At 36.0% G+C, this 16,244-nt stretch overlaps 1 protein-coding gene across 7 annotated transcripts; it reads right to left on the bottom strand.

Moving 5' to 3' along the window:
* Window positions 1-130: 130 nt before the first annotated feature.
* Window positions 131-14,741, bottom strand: LOC107726485 (FGFR1 oncogene partner-like). 7 transcript variants are annotated; one of them, XM_016536085.1, is made up of 20 exons: window positions 14,588-14,741; window positions 13,916-13,969; window positions 13,708-13,762; window positions 11,896-11,984; window positions 11,584-11,721; window positions 11,458-11,490; window positions 10,528-10,584; window positions 10,184-10,254; window positions 9,738-9,799; window positions 9,530-9,591; window positions 9,365-9,445; window positions 8,050-8,112; window positions 6,840-7,048; window positions 5,960-6,001; window positions 5,043-5,132; window positions 4,817-4,929; window positions 3,532-3,606; window positions 3,388-3,433; window positions 3,202-3,289; window positions 131-673 (listed from the first exon to the last, which is right to left on the bottom strand). In XM_016536085.1, exons 1-20 carry the CDS (start codon window positions 14,669-14,671, stop codon window positions 599-601), a joined length of 1,587 nt encoding a protein of 528 aa, XP_016391571.1. In that variant the 5' UTR covers window positions 14,672-14,741; the 3' UTR covers window positions 131-598. The 7 variants fall into 7 exon arrangements, with proteins under 7 accessions (XP_016391571.1, XP_016391572.1, XP_016391570.1 ...); XM_016536086.1 differs by having other exon boundaries at window positions 3,388-3,421; XM_016536084.1 differs by lacking the exon at window positions 8,050-8,112 and adding an exon at window positions 5,693-5,767.
* Between the last annotated feature and the right edge of the window lie 1,503 nt (window positions 14,742-16,244).

Here is a 16,244-nt window from a genome sequence, read left to right as displayed (position 1 = left end):
GTGACTGAAGCGGAAAAAAGAAGCGACTTACCAGTATCTACACAAACAAGTCTAATGGAATGCAGTGAGAGGTTTCTGTTCCTTCTGGTTTCTGATGAGGAAAGACAACTTGGGCAGGGCACAGCTGCGTAATAAGAAATTGATATTATCTGACCTGAGCAAAAGGAGGCACGTCACTGCCGCTTAAAGAGCGCTGTATAGGAACATGTAGGTGTGAGTGTCAGACCATCAAAGCTGTCTGACACACATGTAAGGTTTAGATTATGGTTTCATGTAAAAGGTTGGTGCTACGCCTCAAACAGAAATACCCAACAGACATTCACTTTTAGCACTTTATTCATGATTGAAGATTAATTTCACTGTGATTTCTGTAACACTTTCACTGACATTAAAACACAACTCAATGACTCTGGTATTATTTTAAACAAGAGAACTCACAATTTGCTATCCTTTCATTTCTGTCCTTTTGTTTTGTTTTTTGTTTTAAATGGTAATTAAAAAAACAGGACGAGTCAACAGTCAGACTGTACTTAATTATTTATTGTGAACTAAATCCATAAATACATAAAGTATAAAATAAGGAACTGACAGTTAGATGTCAAGCAACATCTTCCATGTAGTCGGCACCCAAACTTATCTGCGAGACGCTCACATCCTGAGTGGTTTCATCAAGCTTGAAAAAAGAAAGTGAGAGAAACCAAATAAAATGATAAGAATTAGAGTCAATAAGATCCAAAATCACATTCAAGGTTAAACCAAAGGCTATTATTTTTGTTATACTATCCCCCGGTTACACAGACCAGGCTTAAGCCTGAGCGGTTTCAACTGAAAGAAACTAGCACCGATTGATCTTAAAATATTGTATATTGTAAGTGTTGTATGTATTGTATTGTTTGTGACTGAATATTGTAATTTCGTATCAACATCCTGCCCAGGGACTGCAGATGCAAATTAGCTTTATAGCTAACTCTGGCACAACACTTTTGTTGTGCGTTGTCCCTGTACAAATAAATGAAAAAATAAACTAAAATATGTCAGTGCCCTTGTTTTGTCTCAAGATGCAAACCAGTCTTTTTTTTTTCTAAGGCATGTTTACAAAAATTATTGAACTATGGCCTAATCCTGGATTAGTCTAAAGCCCGGGATACACTGCACGATTTTAGCAATCCTATAAGATCATTACTTTATCACACTGTGCGACATGGATCGTTTAAACTTGGGTACGACAAGCATGTAGACTGTACTATGATGACACCTATTGAATCGTAGGCTGCGACGGCTGCGACACACGTTAGCGCAACGTCATCAGCATGCATTAGTGGTAAACAAATACCAGTACATAAAAAAAATAAAAAATACCGGTACATCAAGGTGGATCGTGCTTTGGCAGTTGTGCTTTTCATGTGCACTGAAACAAAGAAGAGGCGCCGGCAGAAGAGGGCAATATGGACCCGCTCATGTCTCGGGAAAAGAGGACAACTTGGGATGCCAGTTTTGCACAGGGAGCTTGGCAGCTGCAGTTCCTCCGCTATCTCCTTCCATGCTATGTCCTTTTTGGTGCGGTCATGATAGCAGCTAGAGGACACATCGTACAAACATGCCCTCTGCTGCCACAACTCAACAAGAATTTGTTCTTTATGGGTATCCCACATACCAGTATACCTTCTACTTTTTTTCAGAAGGGTCTGGCTGCAGCCTTGCACTTGCACTCTCAAACTTGCACTCTCAGACACTTGCGCTTCCGCTAGCGACGTCACTTGCAGTCTTTATTTTTTATTTTGTTCTATTTTTTTTATTACTTCTTGTTTGAATCTCTCAGCATTTTACAACAGTAGCCAGGTGTTGAAGACAAGAAAAAAGAAACTAAATTACAATGTCACTTGCATTCGCCACTTGCACTCTCCGCTACCTGCGACGTCACTTGCAATCGACACAAATCGTGCGTGTTGCCAATGGAGACAAGAAGCTGTGGTGGTGATTAAACGATTAAAACTAATTTAGTACTATAACATACAGGGTCCTGCAAGAAAAAGACAAGACCCTTTTGCAAATCCGTGGCCACAGAACAGCAGAATATGTCTGATATAAGTCTCTCGTTAAGCGTTTTCCTCCTGTAGAAAAACATAAACACTTAATATGGCTTAATGTATTAAGATATATTAAGTGCAATTAAAAGATAAAATTCGATATATAGTTATTATTTAATGTACTACGAGGCAAGCAGATGGCCATGAACACAATGCGCAAACTTTCACTTGTCCTCCCATACAGCGTAATTTAGTTTCTTTTTTCTTGTCTTCACCACCTGGCTACTGTTGTAAAATGTTGAGAGATTCAAACAAAAAGTAATCAATAAATAGAACAAAAGAAAAAATAAAAAAGACTGCAAGTGATGTCAATTGCGGAAGCGCAAGTGTCTGAGAGTGCAAGTCTGAGAGTGCAAGTGCAAGTCTGCAGCCAGACCCTTCTCCTTTTTTTTGCCTCCATGGCATTTAAATTGTAGCGCCGCTGGTCGCGTGGATCAATATGTCATTTCATGTTGCAATTTCATTGGCTGCTGAGTAGACGCAGGTCGTAGCAGCAAACACTGTGCGTTGAGCTTGCTGAATTTCTGACACTGTCAGAAAACTATCGTAGGCTATCTTTGGTCGCAAGACCGGGAAAACGCCCATCTTTGAACCTCTCTCACTGTACGACAGGACCACCGATTAAGAGCCACGATCACAGAAATCGCCAGGATTGCTTCACGATGGCAATCTTTCGTCTGGGAAAGCCAAAAATCTTGCAGTGTATCCCAGGCTTAGGATCTGTCTGTGAAACCAGACTGTTGAGTACTTATGTCACTTCCTCTCACTGCCTCATCGGGCCCCTTTAAGTACCCATATTTGCAATTAACAAAACATGCCACTCTCACTTCTTGCCTTTTACACAATGCATTCTTATCCATGAGGTCACTCTGTTGACATTTGTCCCTCTTCACATAGAATTGTGAAAAGTGGGGCCATAATTAACTGACATTAAGAATAACCACATCAATGTTGCATTCATACTGGATTATAAATGTCAATCATTTCTTTACAAGCTTAATAATGGAACAGTTCATCTGAAAATGATCAAGACCCACAGTCATTTAAACTCCTTTTGAAACAAGCGATGTCAACACAAATAATGGCACGTTTTTGAGGATGGAGAAAACAATACCTTATCGCTGATGTCAGGTCCCTCTATCGACACCTCCTCAATCTCCTCATCGATGCTCACTTCACTCTTAGAGTTTTCAGAACGATGACTGAAGAGAAATTATAGAGATGACAAAACTTCATCAGGATTCAGAACGAGCAAAAATAACATGAGACCAGTGAAACATCTGATGGGCATGTTCTTTACCTGTTGAAGTCATCGTCATAGTCAAGATCTTCATCTGCAAAGCATTCTTTTTTTGAACAGGAGAAATGTGAAATGTGATAGTGAGTAGAATTTTTTGATTTGATGGTTCAAAAAATATTGAACATATTATTGAGGAGTTCCTACCCAGCAAAGGGGATGCAGTTTTCTCATTTGGAGCGGGAAAATCTTTTACACCCTTATCTTTAGAACTAGACGTACCTAAGACAGTAATTATGGAGAAAAGATATTAATTAGTGTCAAATTCATATCAGTTAGGGAAATCTTTAAGCACCTCATGAGTTGATTCAATTTCGATCCAGAAAGTCACAATCCCACTCTGATGATTCATGATGTTTTCCGATTTTTTTTAGAAACCTTTGGTGGGTTAAATTATGTGTAAGATTATGCATAAATGGCATACTAAAATATGTCAACTCTGCCCACAAACAAAAAATAGCATGTATAACAGCATCAGAAGCAGCTCTCATTCTGTGTAATGGAAACTGTCCAGAATGGCCTAATTCATGTGCAAATACTTTTATTCCCTTTATTCTATATTTTGTGCTATACATGTCACTTCAATTAACCCTTCATTTGCAGTTTTTGGGGGAAAAGTTCATATAAAATTTTGGATCGATCCAGAATCATCTGAGAAAGAATCTTGATTGATTTCACAAATGGTTTGCTACCATTTTTGTCAGATGAATGATCTTTCTGGCTGCTCTCAGGAGATCCTCCCGCACTCTTTAGCTGCGTGTCTGCCGTGAATGCTTTCCCTAAACTGCTGCCCAAGCCTTCTCTCCTGGATATATAAGCACTGAATGTCATTTATATATAGCGATACCCCTGGTTCATTTGACATTTTTCAGCAGTGGATCAAATATTGTTTGTACGAACAAAGCCAAGCTAGTTGTAATCAGCACTTGTAACGAAAGTGACAAAAGTAAATATGAAAAATTGCTGTTCATAACATTGAATTTTTTTGATCACATTTAACAAGACATTATTTAATAAATGTGACATCATTTAATCAGTTTTATTAAATGTGGTTGTGAGTCTTGATAATTTAAGGGAGCCAGTTAAGATGTTGAAATTGATTATTACTCTTGTTTAATCCAAAGTGTGTGTGAATACAACGGTAGTTAACTCTGTAAAACTGGACTGACCACAGTATTCTGCTGCTGTATGAACATGAACAGCCCCAACAACGGAGTAAACAGCCTGATTTTGCACCCATGGGTTAAGATGGATGCAGGCCTAATTCATGTGCAAATTCTTTTATTCCCTTTATTCTATATTTTGTGCTATACATGTCACTTCAATTAACCCTTCATTTGCAGTTTTTGGGGGAAAAGTTCATGTAAAATTTTGGATCGATCCAGAATCATCTGAGAAAGAATCTTGATTGATTTCACAAATGGTTTGCTACCATTTTTGTCAGATGAATGATCTTTCTGGCTGCTCTCAGGAGATCCTCCCGCACTCTTTAGCTGCGTGTCTGCCGTGAATGCTTTCCCTAAACTGCTGCCCAAGCCTTCTCTCCTGGAAAACAGACCAGATGAGACTCTTCGTGAAGTCAGCTGACAGCCATATAATGAGAAGTGAAGGAAGAGAGAAGTTATGGCAGGAGACAGACAGGAAATGGCCCAGCTCACCTAGGTTCAGAGTCAGGGCTGGGCCTGTTATCACAGTCAGAGAGCATGTCCTCTCCATCTCCCTCTTTATCACTGCCAATAGCAGACAGGCTGAGGCCAGACAGAGCAAGAGAATGTTCATCCACACATACATATACACATAAAACCAAGAAGAAGGCATTGAGAGAGAGAGAGAGAAATAAAGAAAACATGCAGAGCAAATGCAGAGAAGGAAAGAAAGGAGAAGGGCAAAGGTAAAAAAAAAAAAACACACACATACAATTGTGATTGTAGTCACTGCACTACTCCTGTACTTTTGGTTGCTGGATTTTCCTTTTGACAATATCAGGTAATGGTGTTAAGGTTTAAACGTTATGGTATAATAATGGCCACATTCACACAGGCAGTATTTGACAACTATATTTATTAAAAGTCGTGTTCATACAGGGACATCGCTGGATCTTGGCTGGGTAATTAATAGACAAGCATAAGGGATATAAGCAGCCATATGATGTCAATGATATGTTTATGATAATGATTCTTATTTTTTATTTATTTATTTTTTTACATTATCTAGCAACTCTACCATTGATAGCTTAAAAAATTTGAAAATAATGAAATCAATAAAAATAAGGATAATAACAAAATAATGATAATGTTAAATAAATCACTCATTGAGGCTAGTGCCCCTCCTCATTTGGGATAAGGATCGCCCTGACAGGCTTCCTTCCCTCTGCCAGTGCTGACTTCTCACAGGGGGGGAAAACACATACAGAGCACAGACACAGTTACAGAAAGAGGGAAAGGGAGTGGCAGCTACAAAAAGCAAAAGAGGGACATGGTGCAGCATACAACAAAGCTCCAAAATCTACCCTTTATCTGTCATAGTCAAAATCATACTAAAATGCGAATACAAAATGAAAACGGGAAGTACTTACTCTTTCTGACCTGAATAAGGCTTATCTGCCAAAGATAAACCACTGTTTTCACGTGCAGCATTAAGAGACAACAGTAAAAAGGAGAAGATACTGGTCAGAAAAAATAAAAGCACTTCTCTGTATTTTAACTAAGAGCAGAATTGTGACTTAAGGGTGGGTGCCTGTCATATTTACACAGTAAAAAATTAACTACAGTTATGAGCTTCAAAAACATGAAGAACCCAGATCTATGCTTCTGAAATTACAGTCAAAGGTGCCAGCGGTTTAGATCATTTCGTTTTTACTTGCTCTTTTAGTCTCAGTAGAACATGTGGGCACTGAAACAGTCCTTGTTCAAAGCTCTGAATGGAAATCTGCTCCCACTATGAGTGTCAAACTAGGACTTTGATAAATGACATTTCACACTGACGTTTCTATTTTCATTTTTATATATAGCATATACAAATTGCTTTTCATTATCCTTTTGCTAAATGGTATTCTTTCTGGCATTTAAAAAAAACAAAAAAAACATGCCATTGGACAGTTCACACTTGGCAATATCTGTATAAATACAAAATTTTTTTGTAGTATTTTATTGTTACATTTAACTAAAATTGTAAACATAAATTAAATAAACACTATTTGTCAATTTAAGTAGTGATTTATATATTCACACTACTGTTTTTAATTAGACTATTATTTTATTTCTTTTTTCTATTAATTTATTTCTTCATTTTATTTTTAAGTGGCATGCCTATATATCAACAGTTTGTCACTTGCGTCACCTCAAATCTCCAACTTTCGATAAGATAAAAAAAAAGACTTCCTGTTACTTTGTCAGTGTGTCCGGTCCACAAGAGAAGACATAATTGATGATTTCTCCTAGTGAAGGTATCCTTACCAGCCATAGGTCTTTTGAGGTTTAGGAAGAGGATCATCAAAGAACGAGTCTCCTTCATCCTCATCCTCCAGTCCAAACTCCAGTGCTCTCCTCAGTGTGGTGGGAAGGTTTTTCCCATCACCTAACCCCTCCTCTGACCCTTCAGACACTTGAACAGACCCTCTGTTCTTCTGAGGCCCCAGTGTTTCACCAGGTCTTCTGTCTCCGGCCTATGGGAAAGTCGCAATATTATCAACATGCTCTAATAACACCACAAGGCCATAAGCGCCAGATTTCACCTAATGCAATCAACATGAACAATAAGCATCATCTGCTATGTTCAGTTCAGTTTGGAACCAACAGCTGCCCATTTTAGATTAAGTGCTATGTGTACAAAAGTGAGGTTCCATAATGAGCTAAAATAATGAGATAAAAATCAAAGAAAAATTTGTTCCCTTTGACCAAGTGCTTTTAAAACATGACATTCTCAAGTAAAATTTATTTGGAAATTCCTAAGAGTAGACGATTAAAAGATTCAAAGTAAAGAGCATCTCACATAACTTACAAGAAAAGTAGGTTGTTAAAAAGCCCATTTTGAAACTGGCCCACGTTAAGAAAAATGCTGCGTCATTCAACCCACTCACAAATCGATCTATTTCTTTGTATAGGTCAATTTTCAAAAGAAAGGTTTTACTTGAGATGAAATGTTTCAGAATTAGTGTACACATCCAAAGGCAAGAGGTTAGACGACACATGCTGAATCTGGTTAATAAAAAGGTGTTAGTAAGTGTTAATTCATTTATTTTCACAATAGTATTGGGTGATTAGTGAAAGCCTTGTCAGTATCTTTGCTCTAAATCTTTTTGCAAAGACTGATCTCATTTGTATTGTGTATTAGCATAAATCTGCTCTGCAATAGCCAGTTTACTATATCAAGTGCTAAGATGGTTCCAATTCAACCATGGGCTACGTTTGGCACATTTCACATACAAGCGCTTTTTGCATCCTGAATACAAAGCAGTAATTTAGTCTTGGGACATGAACTTCCACTTGCACATGTGATAACAGTAACAGGAAGGAGCACAAATCATAATTTTGTCACATCTACCTAACAACAGCCAAATGTGTGTAGACACCACCCATTTATGAATCATTTGTGAGACCTAAAGGAAGCCACATGGTTGAGCTGATCAAAAGCTCCTGTATCAGAGCTGACGCACGTGTGCTTTACCTTTGGGTCAGCCTTTTCTTCCTGCGCTGAACTGTGCTTAACAAATCCTTTATACCTGGGTATCTGAGCACCAGAATACAGCCATCAGCTTCCCTTTTACAACAATGACATGCTACCCTCACTAAATCATACATGGATATGGATTAAGTGAACCGAATAAAAATATATGCAAAACAAAAAAGGAGGAACTGTTGTAGGATACAAATACACACAAAAAAAACAACTACTGCATGCAACAAAAATGCAATTGAATCTGACACATGGAGTAACTTTCATAAAGATTTGGACAATTTGAATCAAAATATCTATAAGTTTACATTTATTGTATGTTTGAATTTCCCAATGGTATAGTATGTAAAAAACATATATGATGCTTAAACGTCATTTAATGTAATTTGGAGAGACATAGGAAGATGGAATTAATTTAAGAATTAATAGATTGTTTTGTTCATTTAGGGCCATAAAAAAAACAATTCAAATTCTTAAAGAAAATTTATATAAGAATCCTCATCAAAAAAAGTATTATTTGGTTGCATAAAAATTCTTGATTAATTAATTAATTGATTAATGATTAATTATATGTTTGAAATTCCCAATGGTATGGTATGTGGAATAAATATAGTGAATAACTGTCAAATAATTCATTTAGAAGAAACCATATATATTTCTTATCAATGACATAATCATTTTTCTTTAATAAAAAATCTTGAATCTTGAATATATATATATAATTTTTTATTTATTCATTAATTTTTTTAAGAGCTTAATATATGATGTGTGACACTACATTCTGTGCAGGTCATATAGGCACTTGCCTACACTCTGGTAAAATCCCTTTCCCCTTTGTGAGTCAAACTTCAGTGACTGCATGAATTTACTATTGTGCATCACCCACCATCTACGATATAACCAACGATAAAAGATATGCCGATAAATCAAAAACGAGACACCCAATACTACACCACGCATCTTCTATTCATAAAACGAATGATGTTCTGGGGTTCAACTTAAGGAGCTGGATGAAATGAAAGTAGAACGAATGGAAATTGTGCATGCAATAAAACTAACATTTTTAATAACATGTTGCAGGTTTTGCACATGAACAGGCTAACAAAAGCTGTGGCTTTGTGGCTTGTTATTTTTTACATATACAGGTAGGTGAAAGACAGAATATTACACCCGACAAAAAGTAACTCATTTGATACACAAAGAATATCAGAGGTTATAATCTTGACAGAAGGTGAGAGGAAAGTGTGTGAGAGAAAGATAAGCAGAGATAGAGAAACAAACAAAGAAAGACAGGAAGTCAGTTTACCTTGCTGGCGGAAGACGAAAAGATTCTATCTTCAGTAGTTTTACTTGAGGAGTAAAGTGCATCGCTACTCTCACTGGTAACCTATAAACGATATTCCAGGCCTCATTACAGAAATCACAAAAAAGGAGTGCTAAAAGAAATGAGAACGTGTTTAAGGTTGCTCACCACACTTCGACACTGTATGAAAAAGTATTTGTACATTCCCAGGAAGTCCTGAAAGTCTACAGCTGCGTAAAGTTAAGAAAGAAGTGGCAGACAAAACTCCATGAGCAACTATTGCAGTTTATTTGTCAATGAATGATAAGACTTCCAGACACATGAAATTTGCATCCCTTAAAATAATGGAAAACTAAACAAGATCACAAATACTTACTATTGCTCGTGTCCTTGCCTTTGGCTCTAAATTCCTCAGTGACGTAACTGTCCAGCATGTTTCTTTTTATTTGCAGATACAAAAAAATAAAAAATAAAAATATTAGTCAACTAATAATATTAGTCATATTAGTCATTAAAAATACGTGGCCATTCATAGTAACTACAACCAAAATGGCTAAAACTACAGTGCATTAAGTACAATCAATTGATCTTTAATAATGATTAAGAAACATTTATTCTGAAATACACTCTTTCCCAAGTCATGAGAAAGGCCATGACCACAACGTCAAGAAAGTCAACCAGACATGATTACAGAAGAGCAAACCAACAATGTGGGAAGATGTAAACACTTTCAGTCATTACAAAAATGAGGGTTTCAGTACCAGTAAATTCAGACATTTCCTAGAGTTCGTGGCATTCAGAGTCCACAATGCTGAAACACACCTGCTGAACTGGGGAAAAAGATCGGCGAAAATGCCAACAACAGCATCTCTGTTGATCTCACCACTTCTGTTCTGTAAAATCAAATCAAAAGATATAAATTACTCACAAAGGTTTTTATATTTATATATTAATTTAGCTATTAATTACCAAATTATTACTATATAATAATTTTAATGACTTATTATGACCAAAGTAGTAATACAATTAATAGCACAATAATAACTAAAAACTAATGAATATTAACTTCAAAATAGTAGCATTTCAAAATGAACAATTATATATTAAATAGTATATTGTATGAATTATTATTTAATTAATAATACAAATAATAATAAAAAAGTTACCTTGTCATGACTGTCAAATTTCTTGCGGGCATCAGCAATTTGACGGGGCAACAATTCCTAAAAACCATTCACAAATATTACTACAATCATTGCAGATTACACTAAGAAGAAAATCAATATATGTGACCCTGGACCAAAAGTCGCTGGGGTATATTTGTAGCAATAGCCAGCCAAATATTGTCCTATCCTAACAAACAATACATCAATGGAAAGCTTATTTATTCAGCTTTCAGATGATGTATAGATCTCAATTTCGAGAAATTGACCCTTATGACTGGTTTTGTGGTCCAGGGTCATATATTATGGTCAGGTCATATACTCCTATATTATTTGAAATTCTTAGGTTATTTTAATATTTAAAATGAATATACAATTTTATTTTTTTATACAAATTTGTAATATACATCACATGCTTGGGACAGTCATGTTGTGCACTTACAAACAAGACAGGATGTCACAATGAACAATTATGAAACCATAGCATTTGAAGTCTCGTCTGACATGACAGTAGTCATGCAGCGCTATAGGCTGGATTCAACAAATGCACGTAAGGTGCCCACAAAACAAGACAAAATGTCTAGAAGTAGGACAAGCTTGTTTTGCACAAGTATCTTAACAGGAAAACCTTTTTTTGCAGCAGCACTTAAAGATGTTCATTTACATCATCCTTCCCTTGTGTGACCTGAATAATTTGCCTGGGGTTTGTGATGTGTGGGTAAACTGGTGATACGAATCAACCCGAGATGTGCTCTCCAACCACAAGTGAAATAAGTAGGTTAACACCATTACTAGTCTGTGACTGGATCTGTTCCTGAGAGTGCAACAACCCTACCTGTGCTTACTGTATGTGTGGGTGCAAAAACAGGTTACAGAGAGATCAAGACAGATAACATGGACTGGACCTGAGCCAGCCAATGGTGGGAAAAGTACCTTGGGAAAAGTTCTCTCAGTCAACCGATCTCCCTGAGAAATGGAAGACAGGAGAGAGAGAAAGTCATGCTATCTGAAAGACATGAATTCATCCAATTGGCTGAAATGCAGAGCATCAAAGATCACCTCTGTGAAAATGGAGGTCTTGTCCTTATGCCGGCCCCTCTTCACCAACTCTAGCAGGAGAGGGGTGTTTTTATTCACCTCCGATTCCGATATGCCAAGCTCTTTAGACAGAGTTTCACGACTGTCAATCCCATTGAGCTGAATAACACATAGTAGGGTATGTTAGTTCAGATGAAAGAGATATGAGGTCACAGAGGACATAGCATAGCACATTCAGATCAATCAATCAAAAAATATTTACATGAATTTCTGAATGACAGCTTCATACTGTGTATCACTTACAGCGTTGTATATTATATAACACTGACATACCGTACTAATTTCAGGTTGAAACACCGCTAGGGTGAAGTCTAAATTGAAGACTTGCAGGAAGTCAATGATAAGACCTGCTACCAAGCGACCTACAAGAAGAGAAAGATATGCTGAAAATGCATAATTTTCCAAAGCAAACATTTAGAAATGTAAGCAAAACATCAGATCAAAAATAAATACATTTCGCAGAAAATCATGTAGTGTATGATGAGCACAATTTTTTTTAGCTTTAGTCTATGATTCCATCCAGTCAGAGAATATTTAACATGTTTGATATTTTGAGCTGATTTTAGAACACATCTTGTCATTTCTCGTGCGCAGGGTTCCCACTCTTTCATGAACACCAGATTCAAGGATTTTCAAGGACTTTTTAAAGCACCATTTATTTTATATCAAGCACCTATCAAATTCACACCCCAGCATATGTAGCATCATGAAAGACCTTACAGTACTTAACATTTCACCACTTACACTTAACATTTAAATTAAACATTTCATAGTAATAATGTTTTGAATGTGAAGGTTTCATAAATTTATGATAAAATATGCATCAAACTGGTTTTTGCTGTAGTTCTTGTACAAGATTTAAATTTGAAAGAATTTCTCAATTTTTAAATTAATAAAAAATGGTTAAATGTTGTAATAACATGGTAAAACCTGATAACATTAAAAATGTGCACATTCACTCAAGAGAGACGTTACTCATTAACAAATAAACTCAAGTCAAAATAATTTTGTAAATTACTTTTTATTGTAAATCCCATTTTTTAATCTTTGACCTAGAGGAATGCAGCTGCTCAAACATGCAGCTGCTCAAAACGTCAGTATTTTTAAAAAATATTTCATGAACATTTTAAACCTTGTACATGTGCAAATCTGCAAAAAAATATAAAGAAAAGAAATAAAAAAAAATAGGACTTTCTATTTGCTTTTAAACTGTAAACGCTTTTCACTAAGCTGTTTTTCCAATTTTTCAAGTTCTACATTTTCTCCTTAGCTCAGCAGGTGGCGGCAAGTCACTAATTTTATCACTGAATCATTCATTCAATTGATTCGTTTGAACAGCTGATTCATTCAGGAATGAAATCTTTATGTATGGGTAATCATGAATCACTGACTCACTAGATTCGTTCAAAAACGCACTTTCATTCATGAATGAAACTCGGCTGTGTTTGCTTTTAGAGATGCGCAGCGCCTCAGCTGTTACTATATTAGGAACTATTTTAATTTATGAAATATATACAATAAGAATGTTTGCGGGAGCATGACACACACGTTGCGGGAGTGGGCGGTAATGGTCAGAAATTCAGCAGAAGCGGGCTTAAGAAAACTGTCCGCGCATCAACACACACAAGTTGTTGTTTTTTCGCGCTCCTCCATCTCCACCCCCAATCATTAGTGCCGAACAATTTTTCAATTTCAAATTTAATTCAAGCACTTTCAAGGATCTATGTTTGTTTTCAAGTACTTTCCAGGCCTTGAATCCATATGTCTGAAATTCAAGCACTTTCAAGTACTTTCAAGAAGCGTGGGAACCCTGCGTGCGTCTCCTAGCAAAGAGATGCATGTGTCCGCATGAGCTTGTTGTGTTCAGAACATCCTGAAAGTCTGAGTGTTTGATCCTCTGTCATTAAGTGTATGATATCATTTTTTTTCTGTAACCATTTGGCAAGTGTATTATGCCTAGTGTTTTAAAATCTGTCCAGACTTTAAAAATCGTGTTGTGTATTACAACCCAAATCATCATCACATCAAAACAAGACAGACAAAACTAATAAGGACAGACCTTTTTTTTATGGAATTCATACTTACCATCCTTTGTGTTGAGGGACTTTTTCAAGTTTTCATTCACAAGAGGTGATTTATTCTATTTAAAAGAGTTGTCATCTATATTACTGAATCTTGTACAAGTAAAATAATGTTCATGCAAAAACATACAATTAACATAAAAGCATTTAATCAGCAAAAGATTCAATTTATGATGAAATAAAAAAAATGCATTAAAACTATTTATAATTACCTCAACTTTGTCCTGCTCTTCTAAGGCAAGAAAAACAGCTGCACGTAGCTCTGCCTGTAAAGAGATAGAGAGAAAGAGACCTCACTCATCATCACTTCATATGTCCTTTATTCAGACATGTTTATAACAGTACGGCACCAAACAGACTCATGGAGGATCAGAACAGCTCAAAACTCAGATATGTTACTGAAGCTGCAGTTAGTAAAGAAGCACTTTTATGTACAGATACGGTATAACTGCAGTTATAAAAGGTACAGCTCATTAAAGGCATCATATTACAGGTTAAACCAGATTACTTGTTGCCTGATCATTTTAGATGACTTCCTCAATACCTGTGAGTCCAACACCTTTCCAAAATAAAATAAAACAAGACTTTGGAGCCTTGCCGGTTAATTAGAAAACATGTTGTTTAATATTAATACAGCCAAGATAAACAATGACATTATAAGTCTCATCTTTAGTAGCTGAGGGTTATATAACAGCGCAGTGTCATCACTCAATGTTGTCACACCAGTTGCTGTTGTCCATTTGTTGCCCATAACAACTTTAGCATCACTATGCTAACAAACACTGCGCTAAAAAAACAAAAACAAAATATGTCCCGTATGAGACAGGAACTATTCCAGCCTCATAAGGACATAAAACGTGTTTCGAAACATCCAGGACAAATACCTTAATTTTATTCAAAACACCGCTGTTTTCCAAGTTTTGGATCAGTAGATCTCTGAGTTCCGTGTCCTCTTCTGTCGCAGACATCTTCAGTTTGTGTCATGTGACTATAGGTTGGAAACCTGCGCACCCTGGCGGCTATCCACAGCATTGCACATTGTGGACATATGCTTGTGCTATGTTCCAACAACCGGTTCAAGATTTGTCTGCTCTGATTCGGCAGTTAGTCCCTCTTGCCATTAGGACGGATGGGAATCCTAACAGATAGGCCTATTAGACCTGGAGGTCGCCTTAGCTCATGAATATGAAAAAGGTCATTGTCAAGATGTGTGATGATTGTCCTGCGGGGTCTCGATTAATATTCTAATGAATATTCATGAGTCAAGCCGTCAACGTAGTTATAATTTACTTCCAAGTAAAAATAACTGTAGCTAGTTTTAATTGCTCGTGTCAAACGTTTTCAGTGACTACTTCCATTTTTTCCATGACAAAAAGTCAGCAATTTTGACTTAAAAAGCTCTGTATATTTCTGAAAAAGCACATTTCAAAAACATAAAATACAAAATATGTCTTTGTATTTTACAATAACTAAAAATATATATTTTTTCCTACAAACTAGAGGGCAAACTTACATATGCTATGGGTCATTCATGTTATGTATTATGTACCTTCTACTCTCTAAAAATGTATAGCCAGCGTTGTAATGTACTTACAGATAAATATTTATAAATATTATAAACATTTATAAATAGAAAATCTTTCTATAAAGTGTATGCCAGACTATCAGTGACTATTAATTATAGCTAGAACATATACACAATTGTAAGACAATTAACAAGATATCTAACCTGTTTCGTATCATCATGATGGCAAAAAGCCTGTTTTGTCATTAAGGGCTATTCAAAAGTATTTGAGTATTCTGACAAAATAAACAAATTTCCAAGCAACTTCAAATCTTTAGTATTTCCTTAGATGTTTTGTCAGCGTAACGTAATTTCTGCAGGGCTATTTTGTAATGGACTGTAATGACTAATTTTTCCATCTCTGCTGCCTTTGAAGCATGATCAGTCACATGACATGAACACCCTTGACCAAAGATGATAGCCTCCAGGTAACGTAGCCTACTGTACATGCAACTGCCACAGAGATGAATGTATATTCCTTTTTTTCCCTTTTTTAGGTATCATAGACCTCCTTGAAGCAAACCAATGTAACATCATTCAAAAATGCAATTACGAACATATATGTTGAATAAAAGGGACAGGTAATGAGGCAACACAAGTTTTATTGAGTAAGAGATGTCAACACCAGCATGATAAAAATTGTACAAATTTCACAATTTCAAAATGAAATATCACTGCAACTTGTGATCTTAAACACTTAGAGCAAAAAAAGTGTCATACCAACAGAAATCATGCCATGTGGTTGAAAAATAAAATAAGAGAGAAAAAGATAGCTAAAGAGCTGGATAGAGGAAGAGAGCAAGAGACATTAAGAAATCTATGCTTCTTTCTTTATTTTTTTATACAAAAATCCTGGTTTAAAATGGTTAATTAAAATCCATTTGAAATGGAAACTTGTAACCTGATGATTTCACAATTATTAATAAGAAATGTATTCTGCATTCAAGCATGTGACACCATAGATAGAGTTTTCTATT

Source organism: Sinocyclocheilus rhinocerous, unplaced genomic scaffold, assembly GCF_001515625.1.
Source record: "Sinocyclocheilus rhinocerous isolate Xijiao unplaced genomic scaffold, SAMN03320098_v1.1 scaffold605, whole genome shotgun sequence".
NCBI lineage: Eukaryota > Metazoa > Chordata > Actinopteri > Cypriniformes > Cyprinidae > Sinocyclocheilus > Sinocyclocheilus rhinocerous.
Note: the sequence above shows the minus strand (reverse complement) of the source record. Positions and strands in the feature narration are given on the sequence as shown.

Coding starts and splice junctions, on each gene's coding strand:
- LOC107726485 (XM_016536084.1), bottom strand. CDS start 14,671: ATGTCTGCGACAGAAGAGGACACGGAACTCAGAGATCTACTGATCCAA. Junction 11,985..13,707: donor GTCCCTCAACACAAAGGATG/GTAAGTATGAAT, acceptor CTCTTCTTGTAG/GTCGCTTGGTAGCAGGTCTT. Junction 674..3,201: donor GACCTGACATCAGCGATAAG/GTATTGTTTTCT, acceptor TCTTTTTTCAAG/CTTGATGAAACCACTCAGGA.